Source organism: Coregonus clupeaformis, chromosome 26 (genome assembly GCF_020615455.1).
Source record: "Coregonus clupeaformis isolate EN_2021a chromosome 26, ASM2061545v1, whole genome shotgun sequence".
Classification (NCBI taxonomy): Eukaryota; Metazoa; Chordata; class Actinopteri; order Salmoniformes; family Salmonidae; genus Coregonus; species Coregonus clupeaformis.
In genome coordinates this window covers 11,269,693-11,290,518 of record NC_059217.1, presented here as the reverse complement: position 1 = coordinate 11,290,518, position 20,826 = coordinate 11,269,693, and the positions used below count along the sequence as shown (strand labels likewise).

The following is a 20,826-nucleotide window of genomic DNA, read 5'->3' as shown; positions in this document are numbered from 1 at the left end:
AGGGTAGCGCGTACAGCCCAGTAAATCCCTGGGGACAAGGTTCCTGCCATGCAGGACCTCTATACCAGACGGTGTAAGAGGAAGGCCCTAAAAATTTTCAAAAATGCCAGCCACCCAACTCATAGACTGTTCTCTCTGGTACCGCACGGAAAGCAGTACCAAAGCACAAAGTCTAGGACCAAAAGGCTCCTTAACAGCTTGACCCCCTTTTTTACGCTGCCGCTACTCACTGTTTATTATCTATGCATAGTCACTTTACCCCTACCTACATGTACACATTACCTCAATTACCTCGACTAACCTGTACCCCCACACATTGACTCAATACTGTATATAGCCTCGTTATTGTTATTTTATTGTGTAATATGATTATTATTGTTGTTTTAAAAAATTGTTACAAAAAAATAAAAATTTCAAATATTTTCTTAACTATATAAAAATAAACGGTATTGTTGGTTAGGGCTTGTAAGTAACTATTTCACGGTAAGGTCTACACCTGTTGTATTCGACACATTTAACAAATAATATTTGATTTGAATTGATTTGATTTTAATGACACCCAAACAACAACTATGTATCATTTACACAAATATTAGCATCTTACATCTTATTGTGGGATTCTGAAACCACTGTGAAATGAGGCACGTCAGCTCATCAGCAAACCTATTGTGGTTTTGAATATTCATATTGGACTGTACAGCCTTACATATAGAGTGTGCACCCATGAAATGGGGTATCAGTCTACTCAGTGACACCCACAAAAAACAACGATGTACAGTTTACAACAATATTAGCATCACAGCACATTTAATTAGATGTTCAGGAGTCTTATGGCTTGGGGGTAGAAGCTCTTAAGAAGCCTTTTGGACCTATACTTGCAATGCGGTAGCAGAGAGAACAGTCTATGACTAGGGTGGCTGGAGTCTTTGGCAATTATTAAGGCATTCCTCTGACACCGCCTGGTATAGAGGTCCTGGATGGCTGGAAGCTTGGCCCCAGTGATGTACTGGGCCGTACGCACTACCCTCTGTAGTACCTTGCGGAGGCCAAGCAGTTGCCATACCAGGCAGTGATGCAACCAGTCAGGATGCTCTCGATGGTGCAGCTGTAGAACCTTTTGAGGATCTGAGTACCCATGCCAATTATTTTCAGTCTCCTTAGGGAAAATAGGTTTTGTCGTGCCCTCTTCATGACTGTCTTGGACCATGTTAGTTTGTTGGTGATGTGGACACCAAGGAACTTGAAGCTCTCAACCTGCTCCACTACAGCCCTGTTGATGAGAATGGGGGCGTGCTCGGTCCTCTTCTTTTTCCTGTAGTCCACAATCATCTCCTTTGTCTTGATCACGTTGAGGGAGAGGTTGTTGTCCTGGCACCACACAGCCAGGTCTCTGACCTCCTCCCTATAGGCTATCTCGTCGTTGTCGGTGATCAGGCCTACCACTGTTGTGTCATCGGCAAACTTAATGATGGTGTTGGAGTAATGCCTGGCCATACAGTCATTAGTGAACAGGGAATACAGGAGGGGACTGAGTACGCACCCCTGAGGGGCCCCAGTATTGAGGATCAACTTAGAAGTTAGGGATTTATTTGGTTTTGAATTTTATTTTCATGGTTGTACAGAATTTGGCAGATCATGAATTATAGTACATTCCAGCACAGTAGGTGGCGGCATGCACTTTAGACGTTTGTTTGCGGACCGCCATAATATTCATAGAAGAAGAAGAAGGTTCTTTCTTTCAGGCGTCGTGAGGCCAGCTAGCGAGTAGCAAGCTAGCCATGGATACAAAAATATCTGGAAAGAGTTTTCGCGTCAGCGACGGAGACTGGATTTGCCCTGATAAGAAGTAAGATAACGAACAAGCTACATTTTGAACAGACATGTTGTTGGAGAAGCATTCAAATAAAAGTGTGGGCTTGCTGTGTCTAGCTTTCACAACATGTTAGCGAAACGTGAATTAGCTAGCTAACGTTACAAAGGACAAGGCCCAAGACTATTTTAGCTACATTTACATTTACATCATTTAGCAGACGCTCTTATCCAGAGCGACTTACAAATTACATTGATTACAAAAAAAAAATCTAAACTTAACAGTAGTTATAGTTCGCAACAATTGTATTTGCTAACTCACTAGCTACGTGTGTACAGCCAGTGCATATAAAATAGTTAGCTAGCCTAACTCCCCTTCATGTGTTGGGAAGCTAACCCCGATGTTCAATGAAAGATGGCTAGCTAGCACACTAGAGAAACGACATACTTTCTAGTGTTGGCTAGTTAGGTAACTAGTTATGTCAAAATTGGTTTAATTTTAACCAGTGTTACAATGCCAAGGATACGTGAGGGTTTAGATGGTGACTAGCTTTTGTTAGTTGGTCAATTCATTTTCCACTCGACACATTTTATATTTTAGTCATTTAGCAGTGTGCATACATTTTCATGCTGGTCCCCTGTTGGAATCGAACCCACAACCCTGGCGTTGCAAGTGCCATGCTCTACGATAAGCTTTTCAATATCACTAACTCAAGTGGTACAATGTTGACCAAATCGTTTTGAGATTAGAAATCATAGGCCCCGGGGCTTTCATCTTCCCAGCACACAATGTAATGTGAACAAATCCGTGTACCAACATTTAATTCGATGCGTGGTAAATTTATTAGGAAGATAATATATATATATATATATATAATATGCTAATGTAGGCTACTAAATACAATTTCCAGTGACACACTGACTCACTTAATGATGAAGATGAAGCCATAGGCTACTACTCACAGCGCTCCTCTTGGCAATAGCCTGTCTCAAAAATTGGGAGTTGTTGAGACATTATTTTCTCTATTGGTTCTGCAGACCGAGTAGTTTAGTTAACTCTTTTCAGAGGTAGGTAGGCATTTTGCTTTCCAAACGATGTTTTTCTCTTGATTTGTATTTTGAAATTTGCAAAAGTTAAACACAGCAGCAACTAACCATAGGTAATATAATCCATAGGTGGCAGCCATTGCTAGTCTATCCATGAGTTTAACTTTCAAATTGTCAGGGTAAGAGGTTCCTAAACCCTTCTATGGCCACAACGCAACTGGCTGTATATTTGGTGTGTATGCTGCCCAAATTGCAGCCTTCCCCATTGTAGGCAACCAGTAACTGCCTAAATAAATGAAACACTTGAGTAAATTAGGGATACAAAGTTTATGGTGTGTGGGGTACATTTTCTTGGCATGGTTTAGGTCCACTTGTAGAATCTATGCCGAGGCGCATTGAAGCTGTTCTGGCAGCTCGTGGTGGCCCAACACTCTTAAGACACTTTATTTTACATTTACATTTTAGTCATTTAGCACACGCTCTTATCCAGAGCGATTTACAGGAGTAATTAGGGTTAAGTGCCTTGCTCAAGAGCACATCGACATATTTTTCACCTAGTCGGCTCAGGGATTCAAACCATCGACATTTCGGTTACTGGCCCAACGCTCTTAAACAGTTGGCTGGCTACCTTTTTTATGTAGTCACTTGTGATACAATTGTATCCACTTATTTTTCGTTGTTGAAACGATTGATCCTCTGTGGCTAAATGATGTATTTTGAACATTGAGAGCAGGCTCCTGTGTAAAATAAGTGTTTTTGGTCTTGTTTTTGCTTCTTGGGCATAGGGCTTGGGCCCAGCTCAACTCACAGAATTGACCAGTCACTTTTATTTATTATGCTATTATTTTATTTTGTATTAATCAGTTACCCAATCAAGGCAGGGCTTACCCACGTGCAGGCTCCCTACCTCCTCTCCTACCCCAATCTGATGATTAGCAGAGCGGCAGCAGCAGGCTGTCTACACTCATTGAGAGCGGGCTCCTGAATCCTCCTGTGGTTGGCGGTAGCAGTGAAAAATATATATACATACAGTGCATGCGGAAAGTATTCAGACCCCTTGACATTTTGTTACGTTACAGCCTTATGGAAAAAAGTTCTAAAACTTTTTTTCATCAATCTATGCAAAATACCCCATAATGACAAAGCCAAAACAGATTTTTTGTAATTTTTGCATATAAAAAAACCCAACGTAAATATAACATTTACATAAGTATTCAGACCCTTTACTCAGTACTTTGTTGAAGCACCTTTGGCAGTGATTACAGCCTTGAGTCTTCTTGGATATGACGTTACAAGCTTGGCACACCTGTATTGGGAGAGTTTCTCCAATTCTTCTTTGCAGATCCTCTCAAGCTTTGTCAGGTTGGATGGGGAGCGTCACTGCACAGCTATTTTCATGTCTCTTCAGAGATGTTAAATCGGGTCCAAGTCCGTGCTCTGGCTGGGCCATTCAACGACTTGTCCCTAAGTCACTCCTGCGTTGTCTTGATTGTGTGCTTAGGGTCGTTGTCCTGTTGGAAGGTGAACCTTCACCCCAGTCTGAGGTCCTGAGCACTCTGGAGCAGGTTCTCATCAAGGATCTCTCTGTACTTTGCTCCGTTCATCTTTCCCTCGATCCTGACTAAGTCTCCCAGTCCCTGCCGCTGAAAAACAACCCCACAGCATGATGCTGCCACCACCGTGCTTCACCGTAGGGATGGTGCCAGGTTTCCTCCAGACGTGATGCTTGGCATTCAGGCCAAAGCGTTGAGTCTTGGTTTCATCAGATCAGAGAATGTTGTTGCTAATGGTCTGAGAGTCCTTTAGGTGCCTTTTGGCAAACTCCAAGCGGGCTGTCGTGCCTTTTTACTGAGAAGTGGCTTCCGTCTGGCTACTCTACCATAAAGGCCTGATTGGTGGAGTGCTGCAGAGATGGCTGTCCTTCTGGAAGGTTCTCCCACCTCCACAGAGGAACTCTGGAGCTCTATCAGAGTGACCATCGGGTTCTTGGTCACCTCCCTGAAAGGCTCTGACAGTTCACATGCCCTTCTCCGCCGATTGCTCAGTTTGGCTGGACAGCCAGCTCTAGGAAGATTATTGGTGTTCTAAACTTGTGTTCTTGGGGACCTTCAATGCTACAGACATTTTTAGGTACCCTTACCCGGGGCTGTGCCTCGACCCAATCCTGTCTCGGAGCTCTACGGGCAATTCCTTCAACCTCATGGCTTGGTATTTGCTCTGACATGCACTGTCAACTGTGGGACCTTATATAGACGGGTGTGTGCCTTTCCAAATCATATCCAATCTATTGAATTTACCACAGGTTGACTCCAATCAAGTTGTAGAAACATCTCTAGGATGATCAATGGTAACAGGATGCACCTGACCTCAATTTCGAGTCTCATATCAAAGGGTCTGAATACTTATATAAATAAGGTATTTGTTTATTTGTAATACATTTGCAAAAATTCTAAACCTGGTTTCTCTTTGTCATTATGAGGTATTCTTTGTAGATTGATGAGGATTTGTATTTATTTAATCAATTTTAGAATAAGGCTTTAACATAACAAAATGTGGAAAAATTCAAGGGGTCTGAATACTTTCCGAATGCACTGTGTATATACAGTACCAGTCAAGTTTGGACAAACCTACTCATTCCAGGGTTTTTCTTTATTTGTACTATTTTCTACGTTGTAGAATAATAGTGAAGACATCAACACTATGACATAACACATGGAATCATATAGTAACCAAAAAAGTGTTAAACAAATCAGAACTTTTAAAGTTTATTCAATTGCAGTCACAAAAAACATCAAGCGCTATGATGAAACTGGCTCTCATGAGGACCGCCACAGGAAAGGAAGACCCAGAGTTACCTCTGCTGCAGAGGATAAGTTTATTAAGAGTTACTAGACTCAGAAATGTCAGCCCAAATAAATGCTTCACAGTTCAAGTAACAGACACATCTCAACATCAACTGTTCAGAGGAGACTGTGTGAATCAGGCCTTCATGGTCGAATTGCTGCAAAGAAACCACTACTAAAGGACACCAATAAGAAGAAGACTTGCTTGGGCCAAGAAACACGAGCAATAGACATTAGACCGGTGGAAATCTGTCCTTTTGGTTTGATGAGTCCAAATTTGAGATTTTTGGTTCCAACCGCTGTGTCTTTGTGAGACGCTGAGTAGGTGAAGGGATGATCTCTGCATGTGTGGTTCCCACCGTGAAGCATGGAGGAGGAGGTGTAATGGTGTGGGGGTGCTTTGCTTGTGACACTGTCAGTGATTTTATTTAGAATTCAAGGCACACTTAACCAGCATGGCTACCACAGCATTCTGCAGCGATACGCCATCCCATATGGTTTGGGCTTAGTGGGACTATCATTTGTTTCTCAACAGGACAATGCCCTGTGTAAGGGCTATTTTACCAAGAAGGAGAGTGATGGAGTGCTGCATCAGATGACCTGGCCTCCACAATCACCCGATCTCAACCCTGTTGAGATGGTTTGGGATGAGTTGGACCGCAGAGTGAAGGAAAAGCAGCCAACAAGTGCTCAGCATATGTTTAACACTGTTTTGGTTACTACATTATTCCAGATGTGTTATTTCATAGTTTTGATGTCTTCACTATTATTCTACAATGTAGAAAATAGTACAAATAAAGAAAAACCCTTGAATGAGTAGGTGTGTCCAAACTTTTGACCGGTACTGTATATTGTATTTCTTTTTACTGCCTCAGGGGCTTCAGCTCCGGTAGACCCCTGCATTGATCTGGCCCTGGCCTCAAGGAGTTTGTTGATTATTGATTTACATTCTGTATTTCAAAATGCAGAAGAATAGAGCCAGAATTCAAATTTTAGCTTCACTGTCTAATGGTGAGCTGTCTCTGTGTACAGTCAAATTATTTTTGGATTGAGCATTATGTAGAGTGTCCAAAAACGCACTTTGGTGATGACATTTCACCTCCTTGTTATAAAATACATTTTACCATGACAAATATTACTCTTCATGTTCTGAATCGTTCAGTGGGGTCTTTAACATATCATTAACATTATATCCAAAAAGTCGATTTTCGTAACCGAACACAAGCACTGAGCTCTGTTGACAGCGGTAGAGCTTTATCGCTGAAACCTTTGAGGATTTACCATTTTGTGGTTGTCGTCTTCCAAGTTGTTTCCATGGGTCGCAAATAGAAAAATGACCATGACACGAGTTGAATTAAATGTAAAAGGCTCTGACAGTTCACATAGATACGCTTGTTTTTGTGAGAAGTCCTCGAAAAAGAACAGGAACAAAAAATCGGTAAATATTTTACCTCTATTGTTTTATGTCCTCCGGATTTGAGAAGAAAGATGAGTTCAATGGTAAGCCTGTCATGCTATTTTCCAGATTTATGACAACTTGTTTTGTCTGGGTAAAAACTCCTGTAAATTTTGAAGAGGATAGAGACATGAGGTTTGGACCATTGGTTTTCTTTGAGGATTATCTACACAACATGAACATTTTATTTTACCTATTGTTCAAAAGAGTCATTTTTGATTGGACATATGCTCATTTTGACACTTAATTTCCTCTAGGTGTGGAAATGTGAACTTTGCAAGAAGGACAAGCTGTAATAGATGTGGCAGTGGTAAGTTATTTGTCTCTATAGGGCCCAGTACTACACTTCCTACCCTGGCATCACTCTTTACTCTCTCTACTTGTCAAGATTAATCGCTCCACAAATTTACAATCATGTGGTTTGGTTGGAGAAACAGAGATTCATTGTGATGAGACTTCAAGAGAACCAGCATTTACTATTGTATGTCAGCCAGCCTGTACATTTTAATATAATTTAATTGAATATGCCATTTAGCAGACGCTTTTATCCAACGCGACTTAGTCATGTGTGCATACATTTTTACGTATGGGTTGTCCCGGGGATCGAACCCACTACCCTGGCGTTACAAGCGCCATGCTCTACCATTTGAGCTACAGAGGACCACCCATATGTAAAGATATCTGTGAGTCCATCAGAAAAGTAACCACTGACAATTCATGTGTTAGGCGGTATCAATGAATAACATGACCAGGATTGTTCACTGACTTCAGAGTCAAAGGATTGTCACACCAATGTGAATCCCTATCTATCCGAAACAGAAAAGACAACCGAGGCAAAGATGATGAAAGCAGGAGGGACAGAGATTGGCAAGACCCTGGCTGAGAAGAGTCGGGGCCTCTTTAGTGCAAACGATTGGCAGTGTAAAACGTAAGTGACTAGCTAACTCTTCATAAAACCTCAAGACTTGTGCATGGTGGATCTTGACACAGGGTATGCTTTGACTGTTTGATAAGCACATGATTGTTTGCATTTTTAATATATAGCTGCGGCAATGTGAACTGGGCCAGGAGGTCTGAGTGCAACATGTGCAACACTCCTAAATATGCCAAGCTGGAGGAGCGAACAGGTACGTTACACAACACTGCCCTAGAAGTTCTTTGTCATGTTTTGAAGTACATTGCCTCCTTGGATATTCCTAGTTTATTCTTAATTCCATTGCCCTTTCCTGTTATCAGGATATGGTGGAGGGTTCAATGAGAGGGAGAATGTGGAGTATATCGACCGAGAGGAATCGGATGGAGAATACGACGAGGTAAATCTCTTGTGAATAAGCCCATACTGTGGTTTCTAACTGTCAAATAATACTGGTTTATGATTTGGTATACTGTAGATTAGTTTACACTAATACTTTCTTTTGGATTTCAATATCTACCAGTTTGGGAGAAAAAAAAAAAAGTACCGTGGGAAACCTGGGAGCAGGTCTTGCTCGAAGGAGAGTGAAAAGAAGGCGGAACCAGTGAAACCAGAGGAGGAGGAGGAGGAGGAGGAGGAGGATGACGACGAAGAGGAAGGAGACCTTTCAAAATACAAACTAGATGTAAGGACATGGTTCCTGAGATGGGGAAATAAAATGCAACCTGTTCAGTTAATGTGTAGCACAGGTTTGGGAGCAATATGGCTGTTTTCCATTGCTTAACGTTCTTTACATTGTAAGGCTGTAACTCACCTTGTCCAATATCAATATGTAGCACAATGTGGAGAACCCACATTGCATGGGTTCATATTGGGCCATATTGTAGTAAAATATTGTTCAATGAAAGGAAAATGAGTGCTGCTTGTTGGTCACGTTCAGAGAGGACCTCAGAGTAACGAACAGGGATGGAAGTGTCCATAACATCAAGTTTTTTTTTGTTTGGTACCTAGTTAGCACAACACAGCTTTATTTTGAAACCGTAAACTCTGGTTCCCCAGGATGACGACGATGAAGATGATGCGGACTTGTCGAAGTACGATTTGGATGCCAGTGGTGATGAGGGGGAGAAGGATAAGCCAGTCACAATGAAGAAGGATAGCCCCCCGGGGTCTTCCCAATCCTCCTCGGGCTCCTCCAGCTCTCGGTCCAGGTCCAGGTAAAAGGGTACAGGTCAAGGGTAACTCCAGGCAAAATGTCAGTATCAGCTCAATATTCCTTTATAACCTATTGATCCACATAAATGTCATTTTTTGCTTCTTTTTTTGTCTCTCCTGTTTTGTCGTTTTAAGTGATTCAGAATGTGTGTGGGTTTATCCCCTAATCGCAATGTGAAAGGGTACTTGCATGTATTTGTACACTGAACAAAAATATAAACGCAACATGCAACAATTTCTAAGATTTTACTGAGTTACAGTTCATATAAGGAAATCAGTCAATTGAAATACATTCATTAGGCCCTAATCTATGGATTTCACCTGACTGGGAATACAGATATGTACAGTGGGGGAAAAAAGTATTTAGTCAGCCACCAATTGTGCAAGTTCTACCACTTAAAAAGATGAGAAAGGCCTGTAATTTTCATCATAGGTACACGTCAACTATGACAGACAAAATGGATTTTTTTTTCCAGAAAATCACATTGTAGGATTTTTAATGAATTTATTTGCAAATTATGGTGGAAAATAAGTATTTGGTCAATAACAAAAGTTTCTCAATACTTTGTTATATACCCTTTGTTGGCAATGACACAGGTCAAACGTTTTCTGTATGTCTTCACAAGGTTTTCACACACTGTTGCTGGTATTTTGGCCCATTCCTCCATGCAGATCTCCTCTAGAGCAGTGATGTTTTGGGGCTGTCGCTGGGCAACACAGACTTTCAACTCCCTCCAAAGATTTTCTATGGGGTTGAGATCTGGAGACTGGCTAGGCCACTCCAGGACCTTGAAATGCTTCTTACGAAGCCACTCCTTCATTGCCTGGGCGGTGTGTTTGGGATCATTGTCATGCTGAAAGACCCAGCCACGTTTCATCTTCAATGCCCTTGCTGATGGAAGGAGGTTTTCACTCAAAATCTCACGATACATGGCCCCATTCATTCTTTCCTTTACACGGATCAGTCGTCCTGGTCCCTTTGCAGAAAAACAGCCCCAAAGCATGATGTTTCCACCCCCATGCTTCACAGTAGGTATGGTGTTCTTTGGATGCAACTCAGCATTCTTTGTCCTCCAAACACGACGAGTTGACTTTTTACCAAAAAGTTATATTTTGGTTTCATCTGACCATATGACATTCTCCCAATCCTCTTCTGGATCATCCAAATGCACTCTAGCAAACTTCGGACGGGCCTGGACATGTACTGGCTTAAGCAAGGGGGACACGTCTGGCACTGCAGGATTTGAGTCCCTGGCGGCGTAGTGTGTTACTGATGGTAGGCTTTGTTACTTTGGTCCCAGCTTTCTGCAGGTCATTCACTAGGTCCCCCCGTTTTATCGACGGCGGATGAATGGCACAACAATGGGCCTCAGGATCTCGTCACGGTATCTCTGTGCATTCAAATTGCCATCGATAAAATGCAATTGTGTTCGTTTTCCGTATCTTATACCTGCCCATACCATAACCCCACCACCATGGGGCACTCTTAACAACATTGAAATCAGCAAACCGCTCGCCCACACGACGCCATACACGCTGTTTGCCATCTGCCCGGTACAGTTGAAACCGGGATTCATCCGTGAAGAGCACACTTCTCAAACGCGTGACCATCGAAGGTGAGCATTTGCCCACTGAAGTTGGTTACGACGCCGAACTGCAGTCGGTGAGGACGACGAGATGAGCTTCCCTGAGTCGGTTTCTGACAGTTTGTGCAAACTCAGTTTCATCAGCTGTCGGGTGGCTGGTCTCAGACAATCCCGCAGGTAAATAAGCCGGATGTGGAGGTCCTGGGCTGGCGTGGTTACACGTGGTCTGCGGTTGAGGCGGGTTGAACGTACTGCCAAATTCTCTAAAACGATGTTGGAGGGGGCTTATGGTAGAGAAACGAACATTAAATTCTTTGGCAACAGCTCTGGTGGGAATTCCTGCAGTCAGCTCCCTCAACTTCTGTGGCATTGTGTTGTGTGACACAGCTGTACATTTTAGTGGCCTTTTATTGTCCCCAGCACAAGGTGCATCTGTGTAATGATCATGTTGTTTTAATCAGCTTCTTGATAGTCCATTCACCTGACAGGTGTGGCATATCTTGGCAAAGGAGAAATGCTCACTATCAGGGATGTAAAAAAAAAAAATAAAAAAAAATGCCGCAACATTGGATAGAAAAACCTTTGGTGTGTTTGGAACATTTCTGGGATCTTTTATTTCAGCTCATGAAACATGGGACCAACACTTTAGATGTTGAGTGTAGTAAAGCTTGCTCTGTAATGCATTGATTCTTCTAATTGCGCATTTAAAATAATATTTCTGTAATTTGTTTCAACTGATGTTTTCAGATATGTTATTGATTTCTGTATTGCTGTCAATTGGTTACAAAGTGAAGATTACTGCCATGACCTAAGAGTAGACACAACATTGTAAGATGGCTTATAACATCAAAAGGCAGGGAGGGACTGGGCTGTCTTGTATTCACATCAATATGCATCTTCTTTTCATGTTTTAGAATGGTTGGTTTATGCTTGCCAGTTTAATAATTGGTTTATTGTTGAGATTGACCATTTTTTATGTTAGCTTGAATCAGATACATTTATTTGAATCCCTGCTATTGTCAGTTTAGTTGTTTTTAAGTTCATTTTTGTCACAAATGGTCCAAAGTAGCCAGTGATCATTGGTTTATGTGTACATCAAGGTGTGCAACATTGATCTTTTTTGCCATTGATGGACTGTTACACAATATTTGATAGCTGTAACTTGTTTGTTTTCATCCATGTGCATGACCCTTGTTTTTCACTCGTTAGAAAATATTGGTAAATGTATTTTCTGTTTTTCAGATCCCAATCTAGAACCTCATCCAGTTCCAGATCTCGCTCCAGTTCCCAAGAGCGAGGCCGGTCTCGCAGGTCCAACTCCAGGTGAATGAGGTGACATGCACTCCCATTTAGGAGAGAGTGTATGTGACTGGGCAGGATGTTCCAGAAACCATATTGCCCTATTTCAAGTGTAGGAGAGGCTGCACAGTGATGATCTCAAATCCTACAGTTTCTCCTTATACTGTTCCTTCCTTGGATGTCCCCAATTTAATTATGGAAAGTGTCACAATATAATGACTAGTTTGTCCCTGTATCTGAATTTATTTGTCATGTTAAATCAACAATTTCTATGTCTGTTGGTCTTTTTCATATCCATTGTGTCCCCTTTTGATTCTCTTGCTGCATTCGGAAAGTATTCAGACCCCTTCACTTTTTCCACATTTTGTTACGTCACAGCATTATTCTAAAATGGATTAAATAGTTTTTTCCCTCATCAATCTACATACAATACCCCATGATGACAAAGCAAATACAGGTTTTTAGAAATTTTGGAATTTATTACTAATAAAAAAACTGAAATCACACTTACATAACTATTCAGACCCTTTACTCAGTACTTTGTTGAAGCACCTTTGGCAGCGATTACAGCCTCGAGTCTTCTTAGGTATGACGCTACAAGCTTGGCTCCCGAGTGGCGCAGCGGTCTAAGGCACTGCATCTCAGTGCTTGAGGCGTCACTAATCAAATCAAATTTGATTGGCAACATGCGCCGAATACAACAGGTGCAGACATTACAGTGAAATGCTAACTTACAGCCCTTAACCAACAGTGCATTTATTGTTCGATTCCAGGCTGTATCACAACCGGCCGTGATTGGGAGTCCCATAGGGCGGCACACAATAGGCCCAGCGTAGTCCGGTGCAGGTCGTCATTGTAAATAAGAATTTGTTCTTAACTGACTTGCCTAGTTAAATAAATTAAAAAATAAACACCTGTATTTGGGGAGTTTCTCCCATTCTTCTCTGCAGATCCTCTCAAGCTCTGTCAGGTTGGATGGGGAGCGTCACTGCACAGCTATTTTCAGGTCTCCAGAGATGTTCGATCAGGTTCAAGTCCGGGCTCTGGCTGGGCCACTCAAGGACATTCAGAGACTTGTCCCGAAGCGCACTCCTGCGTTGTCTTGGCTGTGTGCTTAGGGTCATTGTCCTGTTGGAAGGTGAACCTTCGCCACAGTCTGAGGTCCTGAGCACTTTGGAGCAGGTTTTCATCAAGGATCTCTCTGTAGCTTTCCCTCCATCCTGACTAGTCTCCCAGTCCCTGCAGCTGAAAAACATCCACACAGCATGATGCTGCCACCACCATGCTAGGGATGGTGCCAGATTTCCTCCAGATGTGACGCTTGGCATTCAGCCCAAAGATTTCAATCTTGGTTTCATCAGACCAGAGAATCTTGTTTCTCATGGTCTGAGAGTATTTGGGTGCCTTTTGGCAAACTCCAAGCGGGCTGTCATGTGCTTTTTACTGTGGAGTGGCCTCAGTCTGGCCACTCTACCATAAATGCCTGATTGGTGGAGGGCTGCAGAGATGGTTCTCCCTCTGGAAGGTTCTCCCATCTTTACAGAGGAACTCTGGAGCTCTGTCAGAGTGACCATCAGGTTCTTGGTCACCTCCCTGACCAAGGCCCTTCTCCCCCGATTGCTCAGTTTGGCCAGACAGCCAGCTCTGGGAAGAGTCTTGGTGGTTCCAAACTTCTTCAATTTAAGAATCCACACAATTCTGTCTTGGAGCTCTACGGACAATTCCTTCGACATCATGGCTTGGTTTTTGCTCTCACATGCACTGTCAATTCTGGGACCTTATATAGACGTGTGTGCCTTTCCAAATAATGTCCAATCAATTGAATTTACCACAGGTGGACTCCAATCAAGTTGTAGAAATATCTCAAGGATGATCAATGGAAACAGGATGCACATGAGATCAATTTCGAGTCTCATAGCAAAGGGTCTGAATACTTATGTAAATAAGTTATTTCTGTTTTAATTTTTAATTGTGCAAACATTTAAACACCTGTTTTCGCTTTGTAGTTATAGTATTGTGTGTAGATTAAGAAATGTTTTGTTTAATCCATTTTAGAATAAGGCTTTAATGTAACAATGTGGAAAAAGTAAAGGGGTCTGAATACTTTCTGAATGCACTCTACATGGTTCATTATTGTTTTTGCCTCACTGACTGCTTGATTTATCTCTACAAAAGATCCAGCTCCAGGTCTGGAAAGGGCTCTTCTCCCAGGAAGAGGACTCGCTCGCCCTCTTCCTCGCCAGAGAGAGAAAAGAAGCGCAGTCGCTCCAGGTCCTCATCTGGAGAGAGGAAAAAAAGGCGCTCTAGATCACGATCGTCCGAAAGGTTTGGGTTTCTGTGGAATACCGCAAAATGGTGTACTGAATATTAGCCTTGCCACCTACTACCCTTTTCACTACGGCAGTCAAGATTTTGATGTGACTTACTACAGTACCTTATCTTAATGCCGTAATATCAGGTGCATGTGCTGAATTGAGGCCTTAGTTAGAGGGTCGTGGCTGTCCACCCTACTCACCTCTCTGGTATTTTGTCTCGTTTCAGGCGCCGTGGCCAGTCCTCTGGATCTTCCCATTCTGGCTCAAGTTCAAAACAGAAATAAGTTTAAAGCAGCCCGTAAAACAGGAAAAAGGAATCTTAATGCAAATGGATGATGTTTAAAACAACAAAAGAAACAGGACAGATCCGTTCATTATGCTGTTCATTTTACCAGAGCTTTGCAGTACACAACAAATATTTTCCTTAAAAAAAGAAAATGGTGACATGTCTCTCTTTTTACCATTCATTACTTGCTGCCTTTTTAGAGCTCACTAAGGTCCCTGTCTGTATCAACTGTGTAACTTTAGGTGTTCAATAGGCTTATGGTGTCTGGTCATTTTTAGAGAAACAGAATAATATTGTGAAGAGTCTACATCCATTTTTTATCCAAACTGCACAATATCATGGCAGGATACATTTTAACCCAGTCATTGTTAGGTTTTGAGAAATGAAAATAACATAGAATGAACTTTCATTTTTACCAAGGATATTTTACAGATGTTGGTCTTAACCCCTGATTTTCAGTGATTTAGGAACATTCTTGTGTGTGAAATTGTGTAAGTGAGGGAAAAATTACCAACTCAGGTCTGTAAAACCATCATCTTGAAATGTCTATGGTATTCACCAATAAGCTTGCTAAACTAATTTGATGTGTTAAGTCTTTTCTATGTTTTGAGGTAAAGTGAAGGTAAGTATTTTTCTTTACTTTCTGATATTTCTTGTTTTAAATAAGTGCAAGGTATTCCGATGGTGTTGTTTTAGGCTTAGGAAACAAACCTAAATAATTTGGAGCTGACTGTTAAGTCATTCGTTTTACCTCCTTAACCTTCATTGGTGGCCTAAGTATATGTCTTACTGTAATTCATGTTTAGGTCCTATAAAAGCACTCTACTCAACTTTGGTAAGAGTGTATGTGAAACTCATAACAGGCTTTTCATGAAATTACTTTTTTCTATTGTGGGAGCGAAAATATTTTTGCTTCGTTTCTCTGCTCTGTTGTATACTCAAATAGTTCATGATTACTGTGCAGTAAGGATAATTAAAAAACAATAGTTTTTTTTTCTCTTCTAAATGACAGTATCAATAGAATGTGTTAAGGTCTCGATCACTAAAAACAAACAAATGTAAGCAGCGTGAATAAAATCCTGTCAATCATTGCTGTGCTATTTTTAAATGCAAAACTGAGGTGTGAAAATGTCAGCAGACCATCTTTAAATTACAGTAGTGTGCCCTGTGGGCTATCTAGGCCTGTGTAAACTTTAATACAGTGGGAAATGTATCTGGTTGGCCCAATAATCACCTACCACCGGTGAGTGTGCGTGCTATGTGATCCATGTTTTAGCCATGACGCATGCCTATGCATCCTCGTGGGGAAAGTATGCAGATTATTGGTGCTTTCAAGACAACTGGGAACTCAAAAAAATAAAAACTAGTTCAAATCATGACGTCAGTGATCTTCAAGTCGGAAAGTCAGCGCTCTAGAATGATGCCCTAGTTTCCGATTTGGGACTCGGAGTTGGATGACCGTTCAAAAGTCAGATTTCCGAGTTCCCAGTTTTGAACACGGCAACTGTCCAGGAATTTCAAATGCTTCCCTCTACTGAGGTCGCGACTATTATCAAAGAACATCATGTTACGGTTTAATCATATTTGATTGCTCTTCAGTCGTGTCTGTAGGTGGCACTTTGTGCACTTAAAATACTAGCAGACTAAATTAAGGCGCCCACTGTTAATATTCAGACGGAATAATACGTTTCAGGAGGCTATGTAGACATGTTGTGATAATGGGATAGGCCTATCATCCACGTGCATTGTGAGGAAGAATTACCCACTCATGGTAGGTTCATGTGTGACGAGAATATTTTGAAGCTCTTTTCAGGGTGAAGCAGAATCAGGAGACGTTGAATATGACGATTCTACTTTAAGTCCAGGAAGCAGCCATTCACCAGTTTAATGATGTCAAAATACGTTCGGTACTTGCCACACAATGGAGTTTCGCTTAGCAAATATTGTCATTACTGCTGTTACGGTCGGTATGTACTTCAAAAAAAGGTCTAAATAAAAAGTTGCATGCAACTGAAAAAAATGCCTTGTCTTTGACCAAGTGTGCATGCGCCAAATCCACCACTTCTGCACCTGCAATATTAATGGAATTAAAATACACTAAATAAAGCCTATCTAGAAATATACAATCACTGTTAACGTACTCTATATTGTCTACTTAATCTACTTGCATGAAATATTGCATTATGTGTAGCACTGATGAAACAACATTGTAGTAGGTGATCAAATTAATTACCTTTCCTGCTGCTGAATCAGCCAACCTGTGCGTGGCAGTAATGAGGGATTTTATTGGCGGTGCAGAAGAGGTGGATTTGGCACAGCACACTTGGTCAATAACAATACTTATTTCCAGACAACGCATTTTTCCGGTTGCATGCAACTTTTATTTAGACCTTTTTTGGAAGTACATACCGGTGGTAACGGAAGTAATGATGATAGTTGCTCTGTGAAACTCCATTCCTTGGTAAGTACCGAACATATTTTGTCATTATGCTTGAAAAGCTGGTGCCATATTCAACATCTCTAAACCCAGATTCTGGTTCATTTTCAGGGCAGCAAATGGCATTACACTGCAAGGTGAAGGATATAGGCTTGCTTTGTGATAATTAGGCTGCTTCATTTTCTTAAATGCAACAACTTGGCCTATTTATATATTTTTCTTTTATTTCACCTTTATTTAACCAGGTAAGCCAGTTGAGAACAAGTTCTCATTTACAACTGCGACCTGGCCAAGATAAAGCAAAGCAGTGCGGTAAAAACAACAACAACACATATGGGGTAAAACAAAACATAAAGTCAAAAATACAACAGAAAATATATATACAGTGTGTGCAAATATAGTAAGTTATGGAGGTAAGGCAATAAATAGACCATAGTGCAAAATAATTATTAGATGTGCAGAAGATGATGTGCAAATTGACATACTGGGGTGCAAATGAGCAAAATAAATAACAATGTAAATAACAATATGGGGATGAGGTAGTTGGCTGGGCTAATTACAGATGGGCTGTGTACAGGTGCAGTGATTGGTAAGTTGCTCTGACAACTGATGCTTAAAGAGAGTGAGGGACAGGGGCGGTGTGTTCATTAGGGCGATATGGGCGACGCACTGCCAAACGGGAAAAGGAAGGGATTTTTTTTCTAATCAATTATATCACGGCAACAGTAGTTATCAGTGTTCTAATCTAGACGTCTGATCTGCCACTAAATGTCCAATCAGGCTAAAGTCGTGCTTCAAATGTCCCCGCCCGTTTAGGGGCGATTTCAGTCAGGTTGAAAATCGCCCAGAAGTCTCTCATAGCCTCTAATGTAAAATAAAAAAAATTCAAATATCAGAGCTTTCAATACAATCTCTATGGGTTTCTGAGGGCTTGCACTTACGCGCTTTCGTCATACGTAACATAACCATGAACGTAACTAAGAAAAGAGCGGGTAGCCTCATCAATCAATTCACTATTACTGTCAAAATGGCTAGCCTTCAGTGCAACGCGATTGTCTCTTTGAAAGAAGTTCCTTTTTGTCGGCGAACAAATCAAGATAAATTGGCAACGAAACAATTAGGACCTCCCAGACCAATAATTCAACAGGTTTCTACTAAGCAGAGTCCTGAAAACTGTCTACGAGAATCGAGACGACCTCATAGAATGTTTTGAAGCCATTCGGACGGGTTCATTGGGTTCATTTGACTGGCTACGTGAGGATGCTACATGATGAAGATTTTATTTTTTTCACAAAATCATGCCCCACGTCGACATTCTGTACCAGAAGCTACAGAAGAAGGACATCGATGCTGTCTTTATCAAACGTGCCCTCGACAGCTTCACAAGCAGTGTGCAGGCCATAAGGTAAGATTAAACAATATCATTCGATCTTTCTCAATGTTCATTTTTACAAATCTATACAATTGGCCAGAATATGGTTGTTCATATTTACAAATCTATACAATTGGCCAGAATATGGTTGTTAATTTTTACAAAGCCATACAGATAGCTGTGTTTACCTTTTCTAGAAATTACTTTCAAATTCTGTTTTCAGGCAAAATGTCTATCACTGTTCATTTTCACAAATCTATACAAGAGGGCAGAATATGGAAGTCTATACAAATGTCTTATTACCAATAACTTGCATCAATGTTTTCAGTAGCCTCTATCAAAAGCTCCTGCTTGCTTGTTGTGAATTATGCTCAGGTGCACATATTTCCAATTCAACCATGAGGCAAAAAATGTGGTAAAAGCTCTTGTTGATCCTGCAATCTGAACAAATACCAAGATGCTGTATTTTCAGCTGATATTTCATTTGTTTATGGAAATGCATATTGTTTATGCAGTGTTGAGGAATGTGAAAGAACACCCTTGATTATTTTTACTGTGATAACTTATTTTGATTTTGTAAGCCAACACTTTTGAGATCAGTCAATAAATGCTTCTGGTATTGACTTATATGCTGCCCCTGTCTTCATGTTGTTGCTGGACATATATTTTTAAAAATGTGTGTAGGTCACCTAAATCATCAGAAAAATTGCCCCCCCTGAGAATTTTTTCAGGAGCCGCCACTGGTGAGGGAGATAAGTGTCTCTAGCTTCAGAGGTTTTTGCAGTTCGTTTCTGTCATTTGCAGCAGAGAACTGGAAGGAATGGCGACCAAAGGAGGTTTTGGCTTTGGGGATGACCAGTGAGATATACCTGCTGGAACGCATACTACGGGTGGGTGTTTCTATGGTGACCAATGAGCTAAGATAAGGCGGGGATATGCCTAGAAGGGATTTATAGATGGCCTGGAGCCAGTGGGTTTGGCGACGAATATGTAGTGAGGACCAGCCAACGAGAGCCTACAGGTCACAATGGTGGGTAGTATATGGGGCTTTGGTGACAAAACGGATGGCACTGTGATAGAATACATCCAATTTGCTGAGGAGAGTGTTGGAAGATATTTTGTAAATGACATTGCCGAAGTCAAGGATCGGGATGATAGTCAGTTTTACGAGGGCATGTTTAGCAGCATGAGTGATGAAGGCTTTGTTGCAAAATAGGAAGCCGATTCTAGATTTAACTTTGGATTGGAGATGCTTAATGTGAGTCTGGAAGGAGTATTTACAGTCTAACCAGACACCTAGGTATTTGTAGTTGTCCACATACTCTAGGTCAGACCCGTCGAGAGTAGTGATTCTAGTCGGGCAGGCGGGTGCAAGCAGCGTTCGATTGAAGAGCATGCATTTAGTTTTCCTAGCGTTTAAGAGCAGTTGGAGGCCACGGAAGGAGTGTTGTATGGCATTGAAGCTCGTTTGGAGGTTTGTTAACACAGTGTCCAATGAAGGGCCAGATGTATACAAAATGGTGTCGTCTGCGTAGAGGTGGATCTGAGAGTCACCAGAAGCAAGAGCGACATCATTGATATACACAGAGAATAGAGTCGGCCCGAGAATTGAACCCTGTGGCACCCCCATAGAGACTGCCAGAGGTCCAGACAACAGGCCCTACGATTTGACACATTGAACTCTATCTGAGAAGTAGTTGGTGAACCAGGCGAGGCAGTCATTTGAGAAACCAAGGCTATTTAGTCTGCCAATAAGAATGCGGTGATTGACAGAGTCAAAAGCCTTGGCCAGGTCAAGGAAGACGGCTGCACAGTACTGTCTATTATCGATCGCGGTTATTATATCGTTTAGGACCTTGAGCGTGGCTGAGGTACACCCATGACCAGCTCGGAAACCAGATTGCATAGCAGAGAAGGTACGGTGGAATTCCAAATGGTCGGTGATCTGTTTGTTAACTTGGCTTTCAAATACTTTCGAAAGGCAGGGGAGGATGGATATAGCTCTGTAACAGTTTGGATCTAGTGTCACCCCCTTTTGAAGAGGGGATGACCGCGTCAGCTTTCCAATCTCTGGGGATCTCAGACGATACGAAAGAGAGGTAGAACAGGCTGGTGATAGGGGTTGCGACAATTTCGGCGGCTAATTTTTGAAAGAAAGGGTCCAGATTGTCTAGCCCAGCTGATTTGTAGGGGTCCAGATTTTTCAGCTCTTTCAGAACATCAGCTATCTGAATTTGGGTTAAGGAGA

The 20,826-nt window shown here is 41.6% G+C and overlaps 1 protein-coding gene across 1 annotated transcript; it reads left to right on the top strand.

Annotated features, from left to right (window-relative positions):
* Positions 1-1,720: 1,720 nt before the first annotated feature.
* LOC121540384 (zinc finger Ran-binding domain-containing protein 2) lies at positions 1,721-15,858 on the top strand. The gene is made up of 10 exons (XM_041849223.2): positions 1,721-1,846; positions 7,413-7,465; positions 7,975-8,083; positions 8,200-8,282; positions 8,392-8,468; positions 8,592-8,753; positions 9,128-9,285; positions 12,112-12,192; positions 14,344-14,493; positions 14,710-15,858. The coding sequence occupies exons 1-10, from the start codon at positions 1,779-1,781 to the stop codon at positions 14,765-14,767; spliced, it is 999 nt and encodes a 332-aa protein (XP_041705157.2). The 5' UTR covers positions 1,721-1,778; the 3' UTR covers positions 14,768-15,858.
* The last annotated feature ends 4,968 nt before the right edge of the window (positions 15,859-20,826 follow it).